Genomic DNA, 27,961 nt, shown 5'->3' with positions numbered 1-27,961 from the left:
ATTTCTGCCCGTCAGAATAGAAGCATGAAACCTTGATTAATAAGTCTTGCAAATACTAGAACAACTGGCGATTCTACACCACTACTAAACAAACCACAGAAAATTATGTTTATGAATACTTTAATTAAAACAAGAATTTAGATGATGCCTTGAACATGTAATCTAAAATGTCCAAGTCACATCAAAATGGTAAAGTAAATATTTTTTGATTTCTAACCAAGCCCGACCGGTAAATGTTTGGATGAAGTGACAAGGGCTCAAATTGAGTTTTTTTGTTAAGAAAGGATTACTCGCTGAAGATTCCATGTTGAAAGGAAGTGCAATTAGGTAAGGCATTGCAGTAGTTACATAAGAACACATTTAAAACCTGGTGCAAAAGCTTACATTTTGGTTATCATTAATTCCTTTAAATACTGTTGTTGGAAATTTTATAAAATTTGGTGTCCTGGCATTAATCATCAATGCTGGCAAATGAAATTTCATATCACAACACCCCATTACGTCCAAGGAATACTGAAATGGGATAACTATGAGTTTATCATGAAGATGCAAGTGATGATACTAAAATATAATTCATATATTTTATACCTTGATAACCGTTTTTGCTGATCCTTCAAACTCCCAACTGATCTTTGGAAAAGGACGGCCTGATACAATAGCTGGAATTCTCAAAGGTGACCCTGAGTGACAGCTGAGGAAATCTTGTGCACCGACATCCAATGTAACATCTGGTTCCTCTGTAAATTATAAAGAAAAAGATGTTAGCTGAGACCTACAAAAAGTATATACTATATTAATACTCTTAAACACTGAACCTGGAAGTGTTTACCTAGGATTTCCTTCACAAGTATTTCTGAAGTGGATGAACTTGGTTCAGATTCCCCTATAGCATTAACAGCTTTAATTCGGAACCTGTATTTCTTGAGTGCTTGTAAATTGGGGACTTCATATTCACAGTTGGTAATTAATTTATCTGGCTCTGATGCTCTTGTCCAATCAAGTGAACCTTCTTCTTGCTTCTCAACAATATAGCCTTGGATTGGGCTATGACCATCCTTTTCAGGGCGTTTCCATGCAAGCTTTACACTATTCTTCGTTTTATCCGTGACTTCAGGACAGGAGGGAGCACCTGGAGGATCTTGAGAGGGAGAAGAGAATATTTACTGCATCTGCCAATTTCTCATTAGTGTAAGTAAAAAATATTTAATCAGTGCATAAAAATTATATTACATAACATTACATTGATTGTTAAGTAAAATATTAGTACTACATTATGATTGTATGTGGAGTATTTTAGGTGATTTCTTTTTTAAAGTTTAAAGTTTATATCAGCTATATTTTTTTAACTTGGACTTAGAGTTGCACAACTGATAAGCATGTATTTAGTAAAACTTACATCTGGGATCAGATGCTAAAACTGGATCAGAAGGTTCACTTGGAGGCCCAACTCCAGCAGCATTTATAGCCATGACTCGGAACTGATACTCAACACCTTCTAATAAGCGAAGTACAGTAAAATCTAGGCCTTTCACAGCAGGCTTTGTCACAGGAGCTCTATTGACACGTGACCAATACACACCATCTACTTCTCTCTTCTCTATATAATAACCAGTAATTGGAGCGCCACCATTGTCCAGTGGAGGTTTCCAAGATACAATCATAGAAGACCTTGTAACATCAGACACATTTGGTTTATTAGGTGGTCCTGGGAGGCCAAATGGATCTTTGATTGTTACTTTTTCAGACATGCAGCCATCACTAATTCCATATTTGTTCTCTGCTCTTATTCTGAACTGATATTCTCCATCAGTTGTCAGTTTCCACACCTAAAGTTGAGAAAAAATAATTTTATATATGTATAATTTGCCAGATTATTAGAAGACATAGTTTAAATATAAACATAATGCTGAAATATAAAAAAGAAACATTACGCCATATCGTCTTTCAATAATATTTCTGGAGATCTCTTCCCATTCGGATTTCTTTGTGCTTGCATCACGCTTGTCAATAATATAGTTGGTTATTTCACTCCCACCATTATCCACAGGAGCATCCCAAGTCAGATAGCAGGATTCACTTTTAATATCAGAAACTGTGAAGTTCCTTGGTGGTGAAGGTTTGTCTATAGTTAAGGAAAGGTAAAAATAAGTTAACATTTTAACAATTATCATCCATTTGAGGATTTTTTAAAATAAATACTTTAAATATCAAAGCATTTTCTTTAAAATTTCTGGAGTTTTGCTTCCTTACCTAGAATATTAACATTCACAGACTGGGATGCTGATCCCAGGCGGTTTGAAACAGTAATAGTGTATGTATCTGTATCTTTTCTAACAGTTGTAGGAATACTAAACTTAGTTAATGCATTTGTTCTTGACTGTTTTTCAATGTCTATCTTCTGTCGGTCAGTTGATCTTTCTATTACAGTGTCTCCTTTACTCCATTCAATTTTGGGGAAAGGGAGGCCTTCCACCTCAGCTGGAATTTCAACTGGTTCTCCAACTTTAACAGCTACTACATCTCTCTTAAGTCTTAGTAGCAGTTTCACAGTCGGAGGCACTATTAGGAAAATAAATGAATTGAAGAACAAAGATGTTAATCAATTAAATTTGGAAAAAACTTAATGTGAAAAATACAGGTCCATACTGCAGGAAATAACTATTGAATGTATTTACCTTCATCATCTTGCACTATTACATTAAGAGTAATTGATGGTTCACTTTCTCCAATTTCATTAACAGCTCTTACACGGAAGTCATACATGGTTAAGTCTTCAAGATCATCCACCACAAAGGTTGTTTTTTGACAGACCTGCTTGTTAACTTTTTCAAAGTCAGGCTGGTCATGTCGTTTCTTTTCCACAAAGTAGCCTAAAACAGGACGGCCACCATCACTTCTCGGAGGTTTCCAGATGAGTGTGACAGTTGACTTTGTTCTCTCAGTGTACCTGAACTTCTCAGGTGAAGTTGGTGGGCCTACAATTAAACAATATGTTTAACTCAAACATATAACAGAACATATAGAAATTACTTAATTGCCTTGTTTTTTTTAGTTTTCTTACCTAGTGGATCAACTGCAGCTATTGGTCCAAGTTCGTCAGCAGGACCACACCCATATTTATTTTTAGCACAGATTCGGAACATATATTCCTGTCCTTCAAGGAGACCGACAATGTCACATTTGGATTTTTCTGTTTCAATAGGTTGTCTCCAGCTATGCATTTTGGCATCCTTTCTCTCAATTACATAACCAATTATATCACTACCACCATCATCTTCAGGTTCTGCCCAGTTGAGTATCATCATCTTTCTTGTAACAACTACAGGTTTGAGATCCAGGATGGGTCCAGGAACATCTAAAAGAAAAGTTGGTACAAACCATTTAGATTTAATTAATACTCCAATATAAAATAGCGAGCTTTTTTTCCAAAATTATTGTTCTTTACTATGAGTCCTACCTACGATATCCACTCGAGTCCATGCAGATTTGCTGCCACTGCTATTCGTAGCAGTAACTATGTATCTACCAAAATCACTTCTTCGTGAATCCTTTATAATTAACTCTGACTTTGTACCAACTGTCTCAATAACAGCAAGCTTTTCATCAAATTTTCCTCCTTCTTCCTTGTTCCATTTAACTTCTGGAGTTGGTCGGCCTGTTATAATGGCAGGAAGTCTAATAGTTTCTCCAGCCATTTTCAGGATACCATTTTTCACACTTACATCGAATTCTACCATTGGAGGTTCTGGAAAACAAAATGTAATTTTGTGAATAGTAATTCAAACAATTCTGAAGCACATAAGTCTAAGTATTTGCAAGATTCTTAATACCTCTTGGCTCCATAACAGTCACAACTTCAGTCTGACCAGGAGCTCCTTCTCCAGCATTATTGACTGCCACAACACGAATTATATAATCTGCATCTTCTCTAACTCCAGTGACTCTGTACTTGAGATCTTTAACTAATCTTTCTGTACAGCGTGACCATTCATTTGATCGTACAAGCTGCTTGTCAACATGATAACCATTGATGACCCCACCACCATCATAGAGCGGAGGCTCCCAGATTACATCTATTGATGTTGCTGATGTATCTTGGATACTTGGTATAGGTGGCCCAGGTGGCACTTAAACAGGAAAAAAAAGAATAATTATAAAATTCGTAACAGCCAGATACACTTTATCATGATATTCAAGCTCATCAACTACTGTTAAGGTAATACTTACAAATTGGGTTCTGTGCTCTCTTGGGTTCTGATGGTGGACTGAATTTTCCAGGACCAGCTGCATTTTCTGCACAAACCCTGAATAGGTATGTTAAACCCTCCATAAGGCCTTCAGCTGTTACTTTTAGGGCATTGAGTAACTCTTTATTAACTCGAGTCCAGTATGTGCTGTTAATTTCTCTCCTTTCAATCCAGTAGCCTAAAATAGGGCTACCATTGTCTTTTGGTTCCTTCCATGTAACAACCATGCTATTGCTCGTGGTATCCTCCACTTGAGGTTGATCAGGTGCTTCAGGAGGATCTAAAAAAAATAGACAATGAAAATAAGTAAGTAGCAATACTGATAATAATAAATCAATATATGCCAAATAATAGCAATGAAAAAAATTAGAAAATGCATTTTATTACTAAAGTAATTCTACAAAGAATGCTTGGACAGCCAAACAATAATTTAATATAATTTATTTCATGCATGATGGTTGTGAGAAACAAAAATTAAATGCTTACCAAATGGATTTTTAGCAACAAGTGGCTTTGAAGTACACCATGGTCCAGGACCAAATTTATTTTCTGCTGCTACACGGAAAATATATTCTTTTCCTTCAATAAGCTTTGTCACATGATATTTGCAATGTCTAAGAGTTGTTGTTACAGTGATCCAGCCAATACCAGCTTTGGAATTATCTTTCTTCTCCAAGATATAGTTGAGAATTTCACTGCCACCATTGTCCAAAGGAGGATCCCATTTACAAAGGACAGAATCATTTCTGACATTCTCAAAAATGAAATTGACAGGTGGGCCAGGTGTGTCTGGAAAGCCAAATACAAATTGTTTAAATATTGTTAAAGGAAGCAAGTCTAAATATTTAAAGTTTTTATCAGCCTCTTCTAAAAATATTATAAGAACATGAAAAGAATTTATGTAGCAGCTCACCCAAGACAGTTACTTCACAACTTGCATGAGCCACACCATGATCATTTTCTACTTTGATGGTAAATTTTCCATAATCCTTTCTGATAGAATCCCGCACTATCATTTCAGACTCTCCTGCTTTGCTGTTGTCAACAGTTAACCGTTCTGGCAGACTGAGAGAGAAAGGCTCCTCCTCCACAACCTCCTTCTTCCGAGCTGGTATTATTTGCTGCACTCTCTTTTTGATCTCTTCTGGTCTAATCACCTCATCATTTCGAAGCCATTTTATAGTTGGATAAGGAGAACCAGAAATTCGAGCTAGTACAGATATTTCTTCACCTTTTCGGACACTTAATCCAGATGCAAGATTTCCACTAAGGAACACCTTTGGTGGGTCTATTTAGATAAAGAGATTAACTTACTAAACATACTCCTTATTACCAGAATGTTTTTATCTTAAAGTTGCTTTTTCATTTAAAAAAAAAATTGAAGGCATCAAATTTTTTGTATTTAATATCGGCAAAAAACTCACCAATGGGGTCCAAAGCTTTGACTCCTGGTGTTATTCTTGAAGGATCGCTAATCCCAGCAATATTTTCAGCACGGGCACGGAACTGGTATTCATTTCCTTCTTCAAGATTCTTTACAGTGTAGCAGAGAACCGGAACCAAATACTCATTGCATCTCTCCCATTTGTCACTTCCTTTGGCTATCTTTTCTATGATATAGCCCATGATTTTACAACCACCATCAAAAAGAGGTGGTTTCCACGTGAGCATTACTGATTTTGATGTCGGATCTTGGAACTCAAGGTCAACTGGTGGATCAGGACGCTCTGAAGGAAAATTACAAATATGAACGATATTATATTTAAAATATTCTAGGAATTAAAAGCTATATAAATAATACCATTAATATTTCTTCTGAAATACTTACGCTTTTGATCTTCTGCAATAACTGGGTTGCGAATCTCAGTGTATTCACCACCACCAATTTTATTAACAGCCTTTACTCGGAAGTGGTATTCGCTATTTGGAATAAGATCCTTTACTTGCCAGGTCAGTTTATTCTCACCAGACATTACTGGTGTGTAAGTTCTTCTACCAGCTTCTCGCCGTTGTAGAACATAATGTAAAATTGGGCTGCCACCATCATAGTCTGGAGGATCCCAGCTTATCTTGCAAGAACTCTTGGTGACATCAGTTGCTCTTATATCCTTACACTGACCAGGTAATCCTTAAATAACACCAAGAAGATCAACTAGTCAAAATCATTGGATATTTAGAAACAGGGCTTTAATTCAAGAAAATAATGATAATAAAAATCCATCTATTACATTTCAAATTATTACCTATGACTTTAACATTAATGGTGCCGGTTGTTGAACCCAGTTTATTCTCCAGTGTAATTGTGTAGACACCCGCGTCAGCATGAACACAGTTGATAATTTCAATAGATGTGTGGGCATAATCGCTCTGCTTTGTCATTCTGTCATCCACTTTGAGTTCTTTTCCATCCTTAAACCAGGAAATAGTTGGCCTTGGCACAGCTCTAAAGGGCACTGGGATATTCAACTTCTCACCCTCCACAACAATTATATCTTGGGTTTGCACTTCAATACTTGGATTGCCTATAAAATAAATATTTAAACAGTATTTAAAAGGTAATTAATAAGAACATAGCTTTTGAATGAGATAGGAAGGATTTTAAAAGACTGTTCTTACAGTCAGAATCTTTTGCCACAACATTTTCTGAAATTTCTGATGGATCACTTGTTCCAATGGCATTAACAGCCTTAACTCTCAGAACATATTCTTTATCAGGAATAATGCCTTCTTCTGCTTTATATTTCAGTTCTTTTACTGGACGAGAATTAATTCGCATCCACTTCTCGGTTCCTGCTTCACAGATTTCAACGTGATAGCCAATAATAGGGCTACCACCATTTTTCTCCGGTGCTTTCCATGCAATAGAAATGTGATCTCGGTTTGCATCTGTTACATGTAACTCAAGTGGAGGAGAAGGTGGACCTAGGCACAAAAAGACAGTAAAATATGACTAGCTTATTTCTAAAATTTCAAGATAATTTCTGTTAATGGCACATTTGCTTTCAATTTTTACTCACTAGTTGGATCTTCAATTAACAGCAGATCAGTAGGTTCACTTGGGTGACCACAGCCAGCTTCATTTTCAGCACGGATTTGGAATTGTACTTCAGTGCCCTCAATTACATCAGTAACTCTATAATTACATTCTGGTCCAGCAGTCTTGCCAGCTTTAACCCAGCGAGTTCCTAATTTCTCTTTCTTTTCAATGACATACCTATAGAATCATTCAGTATAATTTTAAGTAGTGAATATTTTTAAGAAGGAAAGAAACACATTGGATGCAGAGGAAATAAGCACACGTATAAAATAGCAAAAGGACTAAAATAACCTCTGTATTGGTCTTCCGCCATCATTTTTGGGAGCCTCCCATTTCAATTCAACATGTCTCTTGGTTACATCAACGACTGTAAGGGCATAAGGTGGCCCAGGTGTTGCTGGAGAGAAATCATTACACATATGTAAGATAAAATAACCCAATCAAGAAGTTAATTATTCTAGGTCTAGTGACAAATCAAATAAGCTTACTGAAGGTATCTTTTGCAAGAACTGAGTCTTCCAGTTCACAGTATTCACTTTGACCAACCGCATTTTCTGCAGCAACTCGGAATACATATAGTGAACCTTCTGAAAGAGGAGTAACTGTGGATTTGATGTCTTTTATTGTTGTATCAACAGTTTGCCAGCCCTTTCGCCTTACATCTCGTTTTTCCACAATATAATTTGTAATGGGAGAGCCACCATCTTTTTCTGGTGGTGTCCATTTAAGATCAGCAGCACTCTTTGTGATATTAATAACTTCAAGCCAACGTGGAGGTGAAGGTGCACCTGTGGAGAAAAAAAAATTGCACGTATTTAAAACTGTATGCCTTCTGCTATTGATTGTAACAGAAATTATGTATAAGATGTGTGCAACTTACTCAATCTCTCTTTGCACAGCACAGGATCAGACGGTTCACTAGGTTCACTTTCACCAGCTTTATTAACAGCTCGTATTCGGAATGAATATTCTTGTTTATCCATAAGTCCTTTCAGGAAGTATTCAGTCATAGGAACACCGTCGGCAACTCTAACCCAGTCTTCTGTTCCACTTTTCAGTAACTCAATAATATAAGATTCAATCTTTGCTCCTCCATCATGTTCTGGTTTAGTCCAATTTAAGAATGCAGAAGTCTTCATGACATCTTTAACATTAGGTTTTCCAGGAGGCCATGGTGGGTCTATAAATTAATTTATATTAAAGAGTGGTCAAAACCTTACATAATAATATTGTAAATCCTGTAAAACTTTGCAGCACAGGTGTTGCCTTACAAACAGTCAGAAGTTTAAAAAATTTGCAATGTTGAGATTTTTTAATATATTTTTCAACTATATACAAGATTTCTGGAGTCACGCAATATTTCGCATATAACATGAAAAACAGGAAGTTTCATTGGGTGACTAGAATTATATATGTACCTATGGGATCTTTAACTAAGATTGGGTCTGTTTCCAAGCTTGGTTTACTGGGACCAGCTAAATTCTCTGCCAGCACACGGAATTTGTACTTCTTCCTTGGAGTAAGTCCTTTTAATCTGTTTTGGAAAAAAAATATTGGTTAGATGATTATTTGGTGACAATGGATGCAGCTAGTTTTTTGCAGCTGAAATGACTGAAACAATCACCTTACTTTTATATATAATACCTAGTTAAATATTTGCAGCTATCAAGAGTCACATTTTATTACAGCCTAAAATAAACTGATCAGTTAAATTTTGCCAATAGTTTTCTTTCTACCCCTGCCACACACAGCTGTTATTCAGAAGTCACAATTCATATATTCAGCCATTAATCAGAAAATCACACTTCATACGAACAGTGCAATATAGATGAGAAAGATATTTTAATCTGGTCCCCATTTCAGATGTATAGTTTTTTATTCCCCCCTCTCCCAATGCTTTCTCTCTGTATTAGCTCACAAAGCAATTTGATCCCCACAGCTGAACTGCTGATTTAGAATAGTAATGGATAGTGCCTAAACACTAACCCCTTCAATACCTAATAGTAACAAACTACCATTCTAAGAAGGACTTACTCATTCCTACCCTCTTTATTGTTAACTGTCAGTTCACACTAAAACATTAAGCCCAATCTTAGGTGCTCCAGTCTTGTCCACCATCCCCCTGTGTGGGATATCACTGAAAACCTTCAGAAAATCCAAACAAATCACATTCGTTGGTTCACTCTGGTTTACTCTACTAGATATATTCTAAAAAAAAAATTAGATCATTTAGATTTCCTTTCAGAAATCCACAATGATTCTGCTTAATTATGTTACCATTTGCTAAGTATTGTGATATTTCAGTTTTTATTAGAATTTGCCAAATTGCTGATAACAGGCTAACAGATCAGCAGTTCACTTGTTTGTCTCTCACTCCTGTCTTTAAACAACAGGGATACATTTGTTGCCTTGCTTTCTGCAGGACCCATTCCAGAATCTACACATTTTTGGAAGATGGTAAATGGAATACCAATTTCAGTTTTACTAACAGTTTTTTTTTGTAGTTTCTTTCAGTTTTGTACCAAAATTGTTAGTTCTCCAGTATTTCTGGCAAGTGTTTGCATCTACCATGTAGTCAGACCACAAAGATTTGGTTTGACTCTTTCGTCATCTTTTTATTTCCCAATAAAAATTCTCTCTTCTCTATCTGTTAGGAACACAAATATATCCTCATTATATTTTTCCTTGTTTTTACATACTACAGAAACACCTACAGTCCATTTTAATGTATCTTGCTAGTTTATTCTAATATTATATTTCTCCTTTATTTGTCAACATCTTGGACATCCTTTGCTGAACTTCAAAACGCTTCCAATCACCAGCAATTTTCTAAGCCTTTTCCTTGCACTTAATACCATCTTTAATTTCCTCTGTAATTCATGGTTGGTTCACTTTTCCAATATTTCTACACCTTAAATAGAAGGTATATTTGTTGCAAATCATGTAACTTTCAGTGATTTATGTGCAAAAGTATCCAAGTGCCTTTGAACATAGACCTTTAAAAAATTTCTACTATTTAAATATTTGTTTTTTATTTTTTCTACCAAAATGGGTGACTTCATATCTTTACTGTGTTCATGCTTATTTACTTAGCATATTTCTTCTCGCCTCTAGAGGTGCAGTCCATTTTATATGAACATCATTTCCTTTATGTAAACTATTTTTAATATCATTTCCTGAACAGGTTAATTCAGATTTCGACTTGAAGCACAGAGTGTAGAAAAACATCTATCTCAATCCCCCCTTTATTTGCCCATAAAACAGCAATATCTTTTCACAAGTAAGATCTCATTAAAAATCCTGGGCATCATTAATACCTTAATGTTGTGTCTTTAACAGGTGTCTTGTTGCATCGTTGCCACTTATCAGTGGTGGGATCGTATTTTTCAACAAAATATCCAAGGATTGGGCTGCCACCATCTTCCTCTGGTTCATACCATGTCAGCGTCAATGAATCTTTAGCAATATCTGAACCTTTCAGGTTTGTTGGAGGACCAGGTGGATCTAATATACAATCATATATCCATGAAAGTGTAATTGTATGTAATGCATAAATAATGCAGAAAAAAGTTTCAGCTCTAATTTACATAACCATATGACATTTTTCCTTACCAAAATCATACTTTGCTATAATTGGAGCATGCTGGGAAGGTTCTCCAATACCATACATGTTTTCAGCAAAAACTCTGAATGTATATTCTTTCAGTGCTTTAAGATTTGTTGCCTTAAATTTGGTTTCTTTGATTGTGGATGAAAGTTTGTTCCATATTTCACTGGTTCCAGCCTTACATTCCACAATATAATTTGTAATGCGTGAACCACCATCATCTCTTGGTGGATTCCATGTCAGGTTACAGGAATGGTTTGTAATATCAGTGATATCAAACGCAGCCGGTGGCCCAGGTTTGTCTGTAAAAAGTAAGTCAGTATTTGGTTAGATTTTTTTCATACTGAAGTTATTGATAAGGATGCACATAACAACTGAATGATTGTATTACCTAGAATGTTCACTTCAACAACAGCAGTAGCACGGCCACTATCGTTCACTGCTTCAATAATGTAGGTGCCACTATCACTCCTTGTGGTATCTGAGATTGTCACAATGGAATGACCAGGTTTGGTGTCAATAATTATTCTGTTGTCAGCCTTCAGAAGGTGTTCAGCCTTTGTCCAAGTAATTCTAGGATCAGGTTTGCCAGAAATAAATGCCGGGAGCTCAATCTTTGTGCCTGCCTTCACAGTAATGCCAGCAAGCAACTTAACATCTAGATGAATCTCAGGAGCCTCTGTTGTGAACAAAGAAAACTTGGTAAGAATTGATGTTTCTTAAGAAAGAAAATAGTAGGTTAAATTCAGTATTGCCATCTCTATTTGAAATTATAAATTGAAAAATTTCACGCAGGTTCTATTGTCTTAACCAGACAATTTTTAAAATGAATTCATTGGGAATTAGAAGCACCCATAAACCTCTGTGCTGATTACATATTCCAGAAGTTTGTTGCATCGAACACCAATTTCTCAGTATTACTTAAAAGTAACATCACTAATTTTAGTGAAGCTTGAAAAATACTATTATTTCTTTCATAGTAATTCTTTGAGAACTTGCAATTGTGACTTCATTTATCACAATGTGAGATAAATCAGTCTATATTTATTAAACGATAATTAATTCATTTCAGGATTTGGTTCAGGAACAGTAATTACACCTCAACCATCAGGCTTCTGAACCAGAGGGGATAAACTCATTCATCCCAACATTGAAATGACTCAACAACCTATGGACTTACTTTCAAGGGCTTTGCATCTCATGTTCTTGATATTATATATATTTATTTATTATTTGTTTTTCCTTTCGTATTTACACAATTTGTTATCTTTTGCACATTAGTTGTTTGTCCATCTTTGTTTCGTTTTGTATGTAGATCTTAATTGATTCTATTGTTTTTCTTTGAACCTACTATGAATACTTGCCAGAAAATGAATCTCAGTGTAACATATGTTAATACATATGTGTTTTGATAATAAATATATGTTGATCATTGAACTGATTGGAACATATTATTAGGGAATGGGTTTAGTAAAATGATGATTTGGAAAAATACTTCTATATTAGTAATGATGTACCTTTTGGATCGACAGCTTGTATATCATCTGTAGGTTTACTTGGTCTGCTGGCACCTTGTCTATTCAAAGCTTTAACCTGGTATGAGTACCATTCACCTTCTGAGAGGTTGCCCACTTCCATCCTATTTAACATAATTATTATATCAATGTTATTTTGTATAAATCAAAACTTAACAAAAGATAGAAAATTAGACATATAGTATTACCTCAGTTCATGAACTGGTTCTCCACATGATTCCCACTTTTCAGCACCACGTTGACATTTCTCTACTAAATAGCCTTTAATTCTTGAACCTCCATCATATTTTGGTGGATCCCATGTAAGAAAGATTCCTCTGGCAGTTGGATTCCTCCATCTGACATTTTCTGGTGGATCTGGAACAGCTGAAAAAACACGAAAGTAAATTAAAAACTTATATTAACAAGTTTCATAAGGGCTATTATATAACAAAATTAATTTCACTATCAGATCTACATCTGTTTAAAATTGGGTATTATTACAGCTGGTACATTCAAAAGCAAAAGATATGCAATTCTCCAAATAACTTGTTATAATTTGTAGAGATAAGAACGCTTGAGGAAATTAAAAGAAAAATAGGATTACTTTTGTTGAGTCAATATTCTGGTGGGCAGTTACATTAATTTTATCCTCTCCCATTCTCACATCCCAGACCAATTTCCCAATTCTATCTGGTATGGTACTAAAACCGTGGCAGCATTTCCACTGATATTAAAGGAGCAAAAAAATGCCTTAATGATTGGAATTCTGGAATGTTGGTAGACCTGTTCTGGTAACAATATGGCAATGTTTCCTAAACATTTTGTCAACTTGCCATCTGATATATAAAATGGCCAGGAAAACAGAGGTGGCCAAAATGCTTTCCCTTTTTAAAGGGCACCTTGGTAGCATGGCGGTTAATACAATGCTACTACAGCTCAGGGCGTTTCAGAGTTCAATCTGGCACTGTTACGTAAGGAGTCTCTGTACTCCTCCCCGTGGAATGTGTGGGTTTTCCCCAGATGCTCCAGTTTCCTTCCGCAGTCCAAAGACATTGAAGGAAATGCTTGATAAATCAGTTTAGTAAAAGACTTTGGAATCTTATTTTGTTTTCTAAATGCTCTTGATATGTAAATAGTAGAATGTTATGAAATATGTTTAAAAGGGGAGCTGTGCAATGTACATTGAACAAAAGTCAGAGTAGATATAATTGGTTGTATTTAAAAACCAACATCTTACAATTTTATATATATGATTAGAAAGCTAAATACTTACTTGCTGGAGTAGATATATTAACAGGTTCATCGATATATGCAGGTTCTCCAGGGCCACATTTGTTACATGCAGAAACTCTAAACAGGTAGTCTCGGCCTTGGAAGAGGTCAGAAACGGTAAATTCCAAATCTTGCACTCTGTCAATAACCTGGAAATTACAGAACATGACAGTGATAAAACTGCAAATCACTTGCAAACAGACAGCGGCTTCTTTAAAACACAGACAATCCCTTAAACAGCAGAGGCTATTGATGAGTAGTCAGCTGAAGGACTCCAAAATATCCATTGAGTAGCAAGAGAAGATTGTGGTTAGCTGCCTGATCCTATCAAACCCTTTAATTTGAGTGTGGAGCTCCATGCTAGCTTTTCAGGCAACTTTCACTCACACAGAAAAGAAAGAGAGCCCAAAAAATGTCTTCCCATCTCTATGGTTGATCTAGTCCCACAAATGGCATTAGGAGTGTCTGAAGAACCCCTGAAACACAGGTAAAGTGTAAAGGACCTAACAGAGTTCATGAGTTTTCTTTCTATAGTGCAATTAATGCTTCCCAAGCGTTTGATTGATTGATTGATTGATTGATTGATTTATTTAGTTAGTTAGTCAGTTAGTTAGTGATACAGCATGGAGTACTGTATGCCTGTTCAGCCTTTTGAGCTGTACCACATTCACAATCCCAATTTAACTTTAACCTAATTACGGGACAATTTACAATGATCAATTAACCTATCTGGCACATCTCTGGGCTGTGGAAGGCAAGCGGAGCACCCGGGGAAAACCCATGCGTTCCACTGGGAGAATATACAGACACCTTAGAGATGGTGTCGGAACTGAACTCTGACTCCCTGAGATGTAATAGCATTGCGCTAAATGCTAAGCTACTGTGGCGCTCAGAACAAGATTTGAAATATAAATAATGTAGCACGGCATTTCAGAAATAAAATTGCAGATACTGCATGAGAAAATCTGACAAAATGCTTATTCCTTTTCACAAAACTATTCAGAACAGTAACGACACAAGACTGACTCAGTATTTAGTTGCATCTAGCCAACTGAAGAAATGATCGGGCAGATTATTATTTAGATGGGGAGAAAATTCAAAAATCGGAAGTGCAAAGGGAATTGGGGGTCCTCGTGCAGGATACCCTAAAGGTTAACTACCAGGTTGGATTGGCAGTAAGGAAAGTGAATGCTATGTTGGCATTCATTTCAAGAGGAATAATGTATAAGAGTAAGGAGGTGTTGATGAGGCTCTATGGAGCACTGGTGAGACCTCATTTGGAATACTGTGTGCAGTTTTGGGCCCCCTATCTTAGAAGGGTTGTACTGATGTTGGAGAGAGTTCAGAGAAGATTTACGAGGATGATTCCTGGAATACAGGGGCTAACATATGAGGAGCGTTTGTCGGCTCTTGGACTGTATTCATTAGAGTATAGAAGAATGAGAGGGGATCTCATAGAAACATTTCGAATGTTGAAAGGGTTGGACAGAGTAGATGTGGAAAGGCTGTCTCCCTTGGTGGGTAAGTCCAGGACAAGAGGCCACAGTCTTAGAATTAGAGGGTACCCATTTAAAACAGAGATGAGGAGAACATCCAGGGAGTGTGAAGCGTAGAGTCAAATATTGCTGTGATGATTGTACGTTCTAGTACCAATTGTTTAGCAACAATGAAGTATAAAGTATAAAAGCATAAGTATTTTTTAGCCAGAGGGTCGTGGATCTATGGAATTCATTGCCACATACAGCTGTGGAGGCCTGATCATTGAGGGTGTTTAAGGAGGAGATTGATAGGTATCTAATTAGTCAAAGTATCAAGGGATATGGGGAAAAAATCAGAAATTGGAAATAGATGGGAGAATAGCTTAGCTCATGGTGGAGTGGCAGAGCAGATTCGATGGGCTGAATAGCCTACTTCTGCTCCTTTGTCTTGTGATCTTGTGAACTTACTAACAATAGATTTCTGATGGCAAGTTATGGACTTGAAATGTAAACTTTCACTTTCTCAATCCACAAATGCTGTCGGACCCACTAAACATCTTTCATTTCAGATTTCTGGCAACTGAATTTTATTGCTTTACAAATGATGGAGCAAAATTGACATCAGAAGATTAAATTTTTATTTGTTTCCTTCAGCATTAGACTTTATAGATAACTTACAAAAATCACTTGCTCAAGGAAGCACTAATTTCTTTTGTTGTGAGTCAAAATGGATAACTTCACTGATCACATGAGACAAGCCTGAGATTTCATTCTGAAAATAACAAATAATGTAAAATTAATATGGCTTATCTCTTACTTTGACCCAGGTCTTGCGGTTAACTTCGCGCTTTTCAATGAGATACCCAGTCAGTGGACTTCCACCATCATTGTCAGGCTGATCCCATATTAAATACACTGTATTTCTACCAATTTCTGATACTTTGAGGTCCTTTGGTGCACTAGGCCGTGCTGCAAAAGGTAAAACAACAAAGAATTAAAAATATAATAATTTTGCAAGGATTATTTTCTTTTATCTTTTTTTATCTCCCAGGTATTCATTAAGGCCACCCAAAGTCATAGTGTTAAATTGTTTATGATAGCATGATCACTAACTATTACATCTTTCATAGCCTCATCTTCATGGAAACACTGAAAACCTACAGCACAATACAGGCCCTTCGGCCCACAAAGCTGTGCCGAACATGTCCTTACCTTAGAAATTACCTAGAGTTACCCATAGCCCTCTATTTTTCTGAGCTCCATATACCTATCCAGGAGTCTCTTAAAAGACCCTATCGTATCCACCTCCTCCACCGTCACCAGCAGCCCATTCCACGCACTCACTATTCTCTGCGTAAAAAAACTTACCCCGACATCTCCTCTGTACCTAGTTCCAACACGTTAAAACTGTACCCTCTTGTGCTATCCATTTCAGCCCTGGGTAAAAAAGACCCTGACTATCCACACGATCAATGCCTCCCATCATCTTATACACCTCTATCAGGTCACCTTTCATCTTCTGTCACTCCAAGGAAAAAAGGCCGAGTTCACTCAACCAGTTCTCATAAGGCATGCTCCCCAATCCAGGCAACATATTTGTAAATCTCCTCTGCACCCTTTCTATGGTTTCCACATCCTCCTATAGTGAGGCAACCAGAACTGAGCATAGTACTCCAAGTGGGGTCTGACCAGGGTCCTATATAACTGCAATATTACCTTTCCGCTCTGAAGCTCAGTCCCACCATTGATGAAGCCCAATGTATGCGCAGTCAACCTGCACAGCAGCTTTAAGTGTCCTATGGACTCAGACCCCAAGATCCCTCTGATCCTCCACACTGTCAAGAGTCTTACCATTAATACTATATTCTGCCATAATATTTAACCTCCCATCTTCATGCCAGCCTTGCTCCTAGTGAAATTTTCTTGCCAGCTCAACACTCCTTCTAATTCCATTATTCTAATTTTATCAATTTGTCAATCGATACCTTGTCTAAAGTCTGTTTATTAAATGCTCCTCCACTCAGTTCATCCAGAGCCTCGTTGACCTACGTTAATTCTATAACATATTGAATTAGAAATGATGATTCCTTTTTCTGATTCCTCCGGAGCTTTGCATATGTAACCAGCCTTACAGCATACCTCTCATCATTCCAACCTGTTACTCTCGCCTTCTGGAATTTCCTTTCGCTTTGATCCATCATTGCTATCAAATCTAGATGGTTTGTGGCCATTCTTTTGAATACATACTTTCAATTTCTCTGACACTCTGCTTTATCCTTCGTCTTTAAAAACCTTGCCAAAATCCATCCCTTCAATTAAGTTTGTAGTTACTTTGAACTTTCATATTGAAGGCTCTGTAATGTACTCAATTGCTCCACTCTTTAGAGAGTGCCTTGGCAGTTTTCAGTTAAATATGTTCCATGAATATGAGTTACCTTGGAAAGATTAAATAAAAATGCTGTTTCCTGATAATTCAGATTCTTACCAATTACGTTCACGTCAATTTCGCCTGTGATGGTTGACACCGCATTTTCTAGAGTCAGTTTATACAGTCCCTTATCTGGACGCTCACTGGGAGAGATAACCAATTCTGTATATTTTGAAGTTGTTTCCATTTTCACACGGTCATTGCTTTCAAGAGGTTTTTCATTAACAGCCCACGTTGCCACAGGTATAGGGTAGCCAGTAATTGGAACACGGATTTTGAGTGGTTCTGGAACAATAACCTCAAGACCATCTCTGAATTCTCTCAGATCAAGAGTAGGAGCCACTAAAAGAGAAAGTATAATTAGATTTTAAGTGTACGAACTATTTAAAACTACTGTCTTCAATATACATTTTTTCATAGAGGTACAGTATATATATTACCATGGGGGTCATCAGCCATTAGTGGGCCAAGAGCATCAGCTGGATCTGATAAACCTGCTGCATTTTCAGCAGATACTCTGTAATAGTATTTCTTTCCTTGTTTCAAACCAGATACCTATAAGAACAGAAACCAAAAGTGCATAAGCATATTTAAAAAAGCATTCATTACCAAATATGTCTCAATTATGGACTTAAGATAATATCTATCAGCGTGATCTTGAAATCTATATAATTTTACTCAAATTACTGCCGAATTTCCTGAATCCCATACTTTCTCCAAAAGTTATAATATACAGGAAAGTGTTTCTAATGACTGCATGTGAATTGCTCCTGTAGCATCAACATCAGGAGAGCAACAGCTTCTAGACCCTTGTAAATCAGCACTAACAGTTTTAACAAATAAACAAATTAAAGATAGCAACCTTGAATTTTGTTTCAGGAACAAGTCTTATATTACAGGGAATCCATTTATCTGTGCCTTCTTCACACAGCTCAACAATATAGCCCAGAATAGGGCTTCCTCCATCCTTCAGAGGTGGTTCCCAATTCAGTTGCACAGATTCTTTGGTCTGTTTTGAAGCAGCAAGTTCAATGGGTGGACTTGGTTTAACTAAAATATGAGAAATCAAAATCAGTTAGTGGAAGATCACAATTAAGAATGCAAATGATTAAACATGTTTTGAATCAGATACTAACATATTGGGTCCATAATTTTCACAGGATGAGAAGCTGCACTAGGCTTTCCTACACCAGCTTTGTTTTCTGCTCTGACACGGAATATATATTCTCTGTTTTCCACCACATCATTCATCTGAGCCGTGAGTTCATTTGCTTCAGTGATCATAGCTGGCTCCCATTTAACTGAGGTTCTGTCACGTAGCTCAATAACGTAGTTAGTGATTTCAGCTCCACCATCATAGGCTGGTGGTTCCCATGTAATAGTGGCACCGAATTTGTTCACATCTTGCACTTGGACATTAAGTGGTGCATCAGGGACATCTGATAAAAAGATAATGCAAATATTATTTTTTAATTTCAATACATGGAATTTTTTTGGGCTAGATAGGAAACTAGTAAACACAAGGAAATCTGCGGATGCTGGAAATTCAAGCAACACACATCAAAGTTGCTGGTGAACGCAGCAGGCCAGGTAGCATCTCCAGGAAGAGGTACAGTCAACGTTTTGGGCCGAGACCTTTCGTCAGGACTAACTGAAAGAAGAGCTAGTAAGAGATTTGAAAGTGGGAGGGGGAGGGGGAGATCTGAAATGATAGGAGAAGACAGGAGGGGGAGGGATGGAGCCAAGAGCTGGACAGGTGATTGGCAAAAGGGATATGAGAGGATCATGGGACAGGAGCCTAGGGAGAAAGAAAAGGGGGAGAGGGGAAAAACCCAGAGGATGGGCAAGGGGTATAGTGAGAGGGACAGGGGGAGAAAAAGAATGTGTGTGTATATAAATAAATAATGTATGGAGTACGAGGGGGAGGTGGGGCATTAGCGGAAGTTTGAGAAGTCAATATTCATGCCATCATGTTGGAGGCTACCCAGACAGAATATAAGGTGTTGTTCCTCCAACCTGAGTGTAGCTTCATCTTTAAAGTAGAGGAGGCCGTGGATAGACATATCAGAATGGGAATGGGCTGTGGAATTAAAATCTGGCCACTGGGAGATCCTGCTTTCTCTGGCCGACAGAGCGTAGGTGTTCAGTGAAATGATCTCCCAGTCTGCGTCGGGGCTCACCAATATATAGAAGGCCACATCAGGAGCACCGGATGCAGTATATCACCCCAGCTGACTCACAGGTGAAGTGTCGCCTCACCTGGAAGGACTGTTTGGGACCCTGAATGGTGGTAAGGGAGGAAGTGTAAGGGCATATGTAGCACTTGTTCCGCTTACAAGGATAAGTGCCAGGAGGGAGATCAGTGGGGAGGGATGGGGGGGGGAACGAATGGACAAAGGAGTTGCGTAGGGAGCGATCGCTGCGGAAAGCAGAGCGGGGGAGGGAAAGATGTGCTTAGTGGTGGGATCCCGTTGGAGGTGGCGGAAATTACAGAGAATAATATGTTGGACCCAGAGGCTGGTGGGGTGGTAGGTGAGGACAGGGGGAACCCTATTCCTAGTGGGGTGGCAGGAGGATGGAGTGAGAGCAGATGTGTGTGAAATGGGGGAGATACGTCTGAGAGCAGAGTTAATGGTGGAGGAAGGGAAGCTCCTTTCTTTAAAAAAGGAGGACATTTCCCTCATCCTGGAATGAAAAGCCTCATCCTGAGAGTAGATGCAGTGGAGACGGAGGAATTGGGAGAAGGGGATGGCATTTTTGCAAGAGACAGGGTGAGAAGAGGAATAGTCCAGATAGCTGTGAGAGTCAGTAGGCTTATAGTAGACATCAGTAGATAAGCTGTCTCCAGAGATAGAGACAGAAAGATCTAGAAAGGGAAGGGAGGTGTAGGAAATGGACCAGGTAAACTTGAGGGCAGGGTGAAAGTTGGAGACAAAGTTAATGAAGTCAACGAGCTCAGCATGCGTGCAGGAAGCAGCGCCAATGCAGTCGTCGATGTAGCGAAGGAATAGTGGGGGCAGATACCAGAACATAGATTGTTCCACAAAACCGACCAAAAGGCAGGCATAGCTAGAACCCATATGGGTGCCTATAGCTACACCTTTAGTTTGGAGGAAGTGGGAGGAGCCAAAGGAGAAATTATTAAGAGTAAGGACTAATTCTGCTGGACAGAGCAGAGTGGTGGTAGAGGGGAACTGGTTAGGTCTGGAATCCAAAAAGAAGCGGAGAGCTTTGAGACCTTCCTGATGGGGTATGGAAGTATATAGGGACTGGACATCCATGGTGAAAATAAAGTGGTAGGGGCCAGGGAACTTAAAATCATCGAAAAGTTTAAGAGCGTGAGAAGTGTCACGAACATAGGAAGGAAGGGATTGAACAAGGGGGGATAAAACCGTGTCGAGGTATACAGAAATATCTCTGATACTTACCAAACTTATTCTTAGCTTGAACAGGTTCGTCAGTTTCTACAGGTTCACCTGTACCTACTCTGTTTCTTGCACTAACACGGAATAGATAATGCAGTTCTTTTTGGAGACCAGTTACTGTAAATTCAGTATTGTCAGCTCTATCAGTAGCTAAGGTCCAAGTTCTGCGCTTCACATCACGGCGTTCTACAACATATCCAAGAATTTTGCTACCGCCATCACATTCAGGCTCGTCCCAAGCAAGACTGACTTCACCATCAGAAGTTTCTATTACTTTCAAATTCTGGATGGGGCCAGGCACATCTGTAAATTGAGAAAAAGAAAATACTATTACCAGAACAGTTTTTAGATCCATCAATGGAATGCAGTATAACAACAAAAAATACTTACCAATAACATCCAGATTTATATATCCTTCGCCCTTTCCATGTTTATTCTGAATTAGAACCTTGTATCTGCCTTTGTCAGTTCTTCTTGGGTCAAAAAGTCTATAAGAAGTAATTTCTGCAGTTGTGTCAATGTTTTGTTTGGGTAGGTTGACATATTCAGATGTAGTAAAGTCTTCTTTGAACCACTGAGCTTCAGCACGAGGATAAGCATCATATGGAAGTGTCATTGTAAATGGCTTTCCAGCGTCAGTCACAAGATTCAGATCAGTTGTCTTGATTGTTGGTATTGCTATAAAGCAGTAATTCATAAGTCAGGTTGATACAAATACAGCAGAGCCAATTAATTGTAGCCAGCAATAGATAAGATAATAGTCATATTAATATTCCTAAGTTTCAGGCTAACTCACCTGCAAGTTCCAGTTTAGCTCTGGCATCTTTATCCTTGGCAATAAACCTATATTCCCCCTGATCACGAGGTCTTATGCCGCAGACCTGCAGTCGGTGAACCTTTCCTTCACTCATCATTTGCTGTTTATCACCCTGGACAATTATCATATTATTTCTTAGCCATTTGACTTCAACTTTATCCTTGTTCAGTTCAGCTTCAAAAATAACATCTGAGTCTGGAGGCTGAAAAATATCTAGTGGAGGTCTGATGATTTCAACCGGAATTTCTGGAAGGAGAAAGGTAATAATTAAATCTGCATTTCCAGATTTTCTCAGTTGTTATAATAATGTGTTTTTCCTAAATCATACTTGCCTTCAACAAATAATCTAGCCCTTGAACGTCTATCTTCTACACCACAGGAGTATTCACATTCATCATCTGGTCTACATTCTTTTATAATAAGTCTGTGTAAACTACCATCTTTTTCAAACTGATACCTAGTAAAAGTCACAAAAATATATTATGTTACCATATAGTTACTTTTGAAACAGTAATACAAAAACATTTTTTTTCCATCAGATGGATTAAAACGTACTTCTTGCTTTCTCTGAGTTCTCTGCCATTTCGATACCATTTCACAGTTGCCTTCTCTTTAGACAACTGACATGAAAAGATTGCATCTTCAAACTCAATGACTGTTTGATCTTGAATATGTTCTGTGAAATCTGCTGGTGCCTCTGTGATAATTAGTTCTGCAACTGATTTGTCTTGGCCAGCAATTACAGTATATTCTCCCTCATCTTTGAATTCACACCCTCTGATTATAAGAGAATGTTTTTTCTTGTCAATTTTATATAGAATTCGTTTGTCAAATGTAATTTCCTCTCCATTTTTCAACCATTGTAGAGTGACATTTTCACGGTTCACTTTGCAGCTGAAGGTGACAGATTTCTTTTCCATTGTTTCACGATCATCAAGAGGTTCAATGATTTTCAGTTCCTCCTCTGCATAAATTAAAATGAGTTATGTAAAATACAAGCCATTTCATTTGCATTATGTCAGAATGTTTAGTATGCCACAGTGATTTACCTTCTACTTGTAATGTTGCTGAACATTTTGCATGCTCCCCTCTATGATTTGTCAGTGCTATTGTGTACATTCCTTGATCATCCATTTGAGAATCCCTGATTCTGAGGGTAAAGACTAAATCTTTCTGGATCATGACATATTTTGGGCTATCAAAAATAGTCTCTCCATTTTTAAACCATTTAGGTCTGGCACCTTCAGTGTTAACTTCGCAATTGAATACAATTTCTTGTCCTTCTCGAGCTACCTGGTCCTTGATGGGAGTTATTATCTGAAGTTTATCTGAGAAAAGAAACAAAGATTTACTGACAACAAGTAAGATAATTTTGCTAAACATTAAATATTTCTAGCACTTTTAAATCAACTTGAAGCTAGCATTAATATTAGGGCTGGAACCTGTCAATAATTTAAGTGATGTAATCTGCCTTAGGTATTTACCTAGACTGCATAGTATTTGATAAATAGAGCCTAAAATACCCTTTCTACACCAAAGAAAGCTAAAGCACTCTACCAGCATACCATGTTCCATTCAAAACAAAATTCCCAAATGTAGAAAAGTAATAAAAGAATCAATAACGTCACTACTTATTGTTTAACAGGTATTACATGTCAGAAGGATCCAGTCACAGTCATAGATACTTGTACAAACTTGCAGATTTATATAACTGTGAATGTGGCTGATGACCTGAATCAGAACAATGCTCAGCCCTGATAAAAATGGTGGCACCGCAAGAAACAAAGATTAAATTTAGTTAGTCCTGACGAAGGGTCTCGGCCTGAAACGTCGACTGCGCCTCTTCCTATAGATGCTGCCTGGCCTGCTGCGTTCACCAGCAACTTTGATGTGTGTTGCTTAAATTTGTGGATTCCATCTGCATCCGTCCAAGAATCCACCATGTAGAGAGAATTAAAATACCTTCCCCTACATACCTGACGTTCATCACGTTACCAAATATTGCTATAAAAATGTAATATTCTTACTACCTGAAAATTGCCACTATGTAGTTCACATGACTTACCAATAACTCTAAGTTCTGCAGTTGCTCTTGAGGTTCCAATCATAACAGCATAAGTTCCTTCATCTTTTGGGATGGAATTTTTGACAATGAGCACTCGTTTCTTGCCATCAGATACAATTTCATATTTATCATCAGATTTAAGTTCTTCATCTCCTTTAAACCATTTCACTTCGTAAGTGTCTTTTGATAATGAACAAACAAATTCTGCCTTTTCTCCTTCTAAAACTTCCAGATTCCGTGGTTTAGAAATAAATTCTGCTGCCCGTTCTATAAGGAGAAATTACAAGACAGATTATATCGGATAATATTAAAAAGCAACTTGTATCAGAAAAATAAACTCATATCAGAACAGTACATACCATTGACTCTTAGTTCACAAGAGGTCCGTGCACCACTTGAAAGCCTACAATTATATTCACCAGCATCATCTGGATTAGTGTTCTGAATTACTAAAATTCGCTTTCGGCCTTCTATACGTTGTTCATATCTGCCAACTTCAGGCAACTCCATATCTCCCTTATACCAAGTTACATCAGCATTTGGTTTGGATACTTCACAAACCAGTTTAATTGTCTCTGTTTCAGTAACTTCAGCATTTGCAAGGTTCTTTGTAAAGACAGCTTCCTCTTCTGCAAAACATGACAACAATAAAATGTAAAGATGGTTTCTAAAAGTTAAAATAATTCATATCCTTGATTTAACTGATTACCTAAAACTGTGAGCAATCCAGATGTTTTAGCAGTCCTTGCATCACATTCATATTCAGCTTCATCGTCAAAGCTACTTTTGTGGATAATAAGCATTCTTTCCACACCTTTAGCAACAATGTCATACTTCTTGCCTTTTCTTACTTCAACTCCATCCTTAAACCAACGCACCTGAAATTAAAAAAAAATCCAAAGTGTGATGTCAGAATTTCATAATACAGTTCAGGATATTTATAAAGTCCAAGAAACTAAACAAAAAAAAACAAGAACAGATTCATTCTTAGAGGTATGGCAAATCTATTATCGATTAATTTCTCTATAATAACTTGGTGTATAGCACCTTGGTAACTGTTACAAAACACATTCAACTATAATTATCAAAAGAATATGAATTTAAGCCAAAAACTGTTAGAATGGAAGTTCAGGAATTGAAGAGAAGAGGTAGGCCAAGTCTGTGTTTCGTGTTTCAGGCTTTTAAACTATTAATAAGATAAAAGATCTTTACATAATACCTCAGCACCAGGGGGAAAAGAAGTACTCTTTATCACAAGGGGTTGTAAGTATACAAATACGAATGGTTTCTCCCCTTTGTTTAAAGTAATAAAGTATATGACAAGGCGAAAGCATAAAAAATTAGGAGTAATCAAATGAATGAGAAATGATCAGAAGAAGAGTTTTTTGAGTAAGTTACCAAGAAAGTTGCCCTCAAAATATGTAATTTTTTTTGTTAAGCTGCAAGATCTCACCCATTTATTCTAATTTCTAATCCCCACAAACCTAAAAGACAGAAAGTTAATACATCTACCTAATTTGGCATTATACTTTCTCAGATAATGCTGAGAACTTTTAGAGATACCGAAGTTGCCTAGAAAACCTCCTATTTACAGAAGAATAATTGCAAAACAGAATATGAGAAAATTATGACAAACTTTGCTGTTTATTTATCTGGCAGGGTAAGACTTGAGGCAAATTCTGCACAATGAAATGTTAAAAATTCCTCCTTTCCACAGTGCCTAAAATGAAATTACTATAAAATAGAACTATGGAAACTGAACAAATCTCTGAGTAGGTCAGATCATTCTCTTAGAAAGTGAACAGGATAAATTATTCTCCCAAAAGGCTTATTATCTGTAACTTTAAATTACTATAAGTGTAAAAGTGACTTCATACGATATCATGCCTGCAAAGGCATGTGAACAGAAATTCATCTCTGGGTGGTTATACTGAATGTGATGTACAGTGGAGGTAGTATAATGCGCTTGTGCACAAAATTTTCTGCAAAGTCAGTGGAGCTGAATTCCAGATGAGTAGAATATTGACTACTTCTGATCACAAATGAGTTTCTATCCAATGCTATCTACAAATGTAGTTTTGTTTTTGCTTAAATTTAAATAGTCTTCACTTATTAATATTATGAAAAAATGTAAACAAATATAATGTTTAAAAAAAAGCAAACCTTTGCATTTTCACGTGAAACTTCACATACAAATTTAGCAACTTCCTTTTCTTTCACCACAAGATCAGTAAGAGGCTTTGTAAATTGAACATGAGGAGCTATGAAAGAAACAGAAGCTTATTAGCAGATAGATTATGTTGTCACTGCAGATTGGAAGAATGTAGCAAAATAGGAACCAAAAAACATGAGAATGCCATATAAATCCTACTATTTTCCCTCTGTTTCTTGTAGGTCTTATAATTCTTTATTCTGAATATTCTACAACCATTTCTAAGCAAAGGCACTATGTTGAATTTGTGCCTGCATATTAGGCCCATAAAAGTCAAACTGACTTTATGTTCTAATATTTGAAATATACATCACTTAGTTCTTCCTCCATGTTCAATTACTTTATACCATTGCAACATTGAAGAGGAGTGTGGGTAAGTAGGAGGGTTATGGAAGGTTCTGGTCTTCTTGCGGGTTGTTGAGACTAGACAGAATTACAGTTTGGCACAGACAAGATGGGCTAAAGGTCCTGTTTCCGTGCAGTACTGTCCCGTGACTCTACGTCCTTTCATTTGTCCCTTTCCTTTAATACCTGAGAGGCAATTTCTGTCAATTAAGCAACTCTGTTTCCCCTTTGCTTGTTTTAAAATTATTACTACCCCTTTCCCTGAGTCTTCCCCTCTACTTACGACCCTTTCAATCAGATCCCTGATTTTAGCACAATTCAAGTAGTGATATAGTGATATAATTCTTTACATTCCAAGTGCTGTTATCACTGTCCCAAGAAAGAGAACTCTCAATTCCATAATGCTCCTTCAGTGACACATTCACTGCCCTAACCTGTATCAACCATTGCCTTTGGCAGCTAATTCCAAGTAGTTACCAGCCTTTATGTAAAAAAAAGTTGATTTTCAGGTTTTCCTTCTCACCTTAGATTGATGCCCTTGAATTCTTGGTTTCCCAACCTTGGGGAAAGGACTGAGTATATTTATCATATTGATGCCCCACATGATTTTACACAGCACTATAAGATTACATTGTGATCAATGAAATCACTTCACTCATTTATCTTTGAAAATTTATATGTGACTCATGTAACAATTATAATAAAGCACCCAAAACCTCATTCCAATAATTTAGAACTCTCTATAAAAGATCTCTTACTTACTCATTTCCCTTCCTAGTTTATTGCAGAGTCTCCAACTCAAAATTCAACTCAATGATGTAGAACTAAGCTTGGCAATATCTACTGAAAATCTGTTCATAAAATGGAATTGCTATCTACAAATTTCTATACTCGGCCAATAAGAGAGACAATCTGCTCAGCCATTTCTTTCTGTACACTATTTTCTGATCATTAGGAACCTTTTTCTTTCTTTACACATTTATTTTATTAGCACTAAAATACCAAGTATATTTAAAATAATTTAAAATCCAGAAAATAGCCAGGATCCCCTTTGCTTACTGGGGACATAATTAGGACAGGAGACTGTTGCTGAACAGTTTCAGTCACATGCACTTCTGTGGCTGATAGACATGGCACAGTGCTTAGAGTGAAAAGTTTTTAAATAGTGTCATTTGCAAATAGTGTTTTGTCACTGATTAATGGGTAGAAATAAGCACTAAAACAATTCACAACTGTTTTGCTCACTGTAGTTCCAAGCATTTAGGCTTGAAGATAAACTTCTGGGAAAATGAAATGATTTCACTACTTCAACAAGTTAGGAGCAACAATGAATTTGAAGGTATCAACAATCATCTTGAATGTTACAAAGAAACAGAAGACTTGGAGGATGCAATCATCAGTAGCATTGTATGAAGGTAATCCATTATCTACACTCTACACTAGGTGCCTGTATTAATTATGTTCATTTACTGTCAAAAGCATGTGACGCAGATGGATTCCTCCGTTGCTAA

At 37.1% G+C, this 27,961-nt stretch overlaps 1 protein-coding gene across 1 annotated transcript in view; it reads right to left on the bottom strand.

Annotated features, from left to right (window-relative positions):
* ttn.1 (titin, tandem duplicate 1) overlaps positions 1–27,961 on the bottom strand; it is a 377,466-nt gene that overhangs the window by 86,325 nt on the left and 263,180 nt on the right. Inside the window, exons 151-192 of the mRNA XM_063052084.1 lie at positions 26,057–26,154; positions 24,603–24,771; positions 24,253–24,522; positions 23,894–24,160; positions 22,878–23,156; positions 22,384–22,792; positions 22,161–22,285; positions 21,808–22,074; positions 21,402–21,689; positions 21,015–21,314; positions 18,723–19,025; positions 18,449–18,636; positions 18,027–18,141; positions 17,644–17,928; positions 15,976–16,127; positions 13,682–13,829; positions 12,615–12,792; positions 12,409–12,530; positions 11,283–11,570; positions 10,897–11,193; positions 10,602–10,788; positions 8,703–8,818; positions 8,165–8,464; positions 7,773–8,072; positions 7,576–7,681; positions 7,265–7,461; positions 6,864–7,169; positions 6,491–6,769; positions 6,076–6,375; positions 5,672–5,974; positions 5,161–5,535; positions 4,734–5,036; positions 4,228–4,527; positions 3,831–4,127; positions 3,458–3,745; positions 3,062–3,355; positions 2,676–2,975; positions 2,251–2,559; positions 1,932–2,122; positions 1,397–1,826; positions 830–1,138; positions 589–737 (exon numbers count right to left, since the gene is read on the bottom strand). Of these exons, the coding sequence (XP_062908154.1) occupies positions 589–737; positions 830–1,138; positions 1,397–1,826; positions 1,932–2,122; positions 2,251–2,559; positions 2,676–2,975; positions 3,062–3,355; positions 3,458–3,745; positions 3,831–4,127; positions 4,228–4,527; positions 4,734–5,036; positions 5,161–5,535; positions 5,672–5,974; positions 6,076–6,375; positions 6,491–6,769; positions 6,864–7,169; positions 7,265–7,461; positions 7,576–7,681; positions 7,773–8,072; positions 8,165–8,464; positions 8,703–8,818; positions 10,602–10,788; positions 10,897–11,193; positions 11,283–11,570; positions 12,409–12,530; positions 12,615–12,792; positions 13,682–13,829; positions 15,976–16,127; positions 17,644–17,928; positions 18,027–18,141; positions 18,449–18,636; positions 18,723–19,025; positions 21,015–21,314; positions 21,402–21,689; positions 21,808–22,074; positions 22,161–22,285; positions 22,384–22,792; positions 22,878–23,156; positions 23,894–24,160; positions 24,253–24,522; positions 24,603–24,771; positions 26,057–26,154 (10,487 nt within the window). The remainder of the gene's footprint in view (positions 1–588; positions 738–829; positions 1,139–1,396; positions 1,827–1,931; positions 2,123–2,250; positions 2,560–2,675; positions 2,976–3,061; positions 3,356–3,457; positions 3,746–3,830; positions 4,128–4,227; positions 4,528–4,733; positions 5,037–5,160; positions 5,536–5,671; positions 5,975–6,075; positions 6,376–6,490; positions 6,770–6,863; positions 7,170–7,264; positions 7,462–7,575; positions 7,682–7,772; positions 8,073–8,164; positions 8,465–8,702; positions 8,819–10,601; positions 10,789–10,896; positions 11,194–11,282; positions 11,571–12,408; positions 12,531–12,614; positions 12,793–13,681; positions 13,830–15,975; positions 16,128–17,643; positions 17,929–18,026; positions 18,142–18,448; positions 18,637–18,722; positions 19,026–21,014; positions 21,315–21,401; positions 21,690–21,807; positions 22,075–22,160; positions 22,286–22,383; positions 22,793–22,877; positions 23,157–23,893; positions 24,161–24,252; positions 24,523–24,602; positions 24,772–26,056; positions 26,155–27,961) is intronic.

This window comes from Mobula hypostoma, chromosome 6 (genome assembly GCF_963921235.1).
Source record: "Mobula hypostoma chromosome 6, sMobHyp1.1, whole genome shotgun sequence".
In the NCBI taxonomy this organism is placed as follows: domain Eukaryota; kingdom Metazoa; phylum Chordata; class Chondrichthyes; order Myliobatiformes; family Myliobatidae; genus Mobula; species Mobula hypostoma.
Note: the sequence above shows the minus strand (reverse complement) of the source record. Positions and strands in the feature narration are given on the sequence as shown.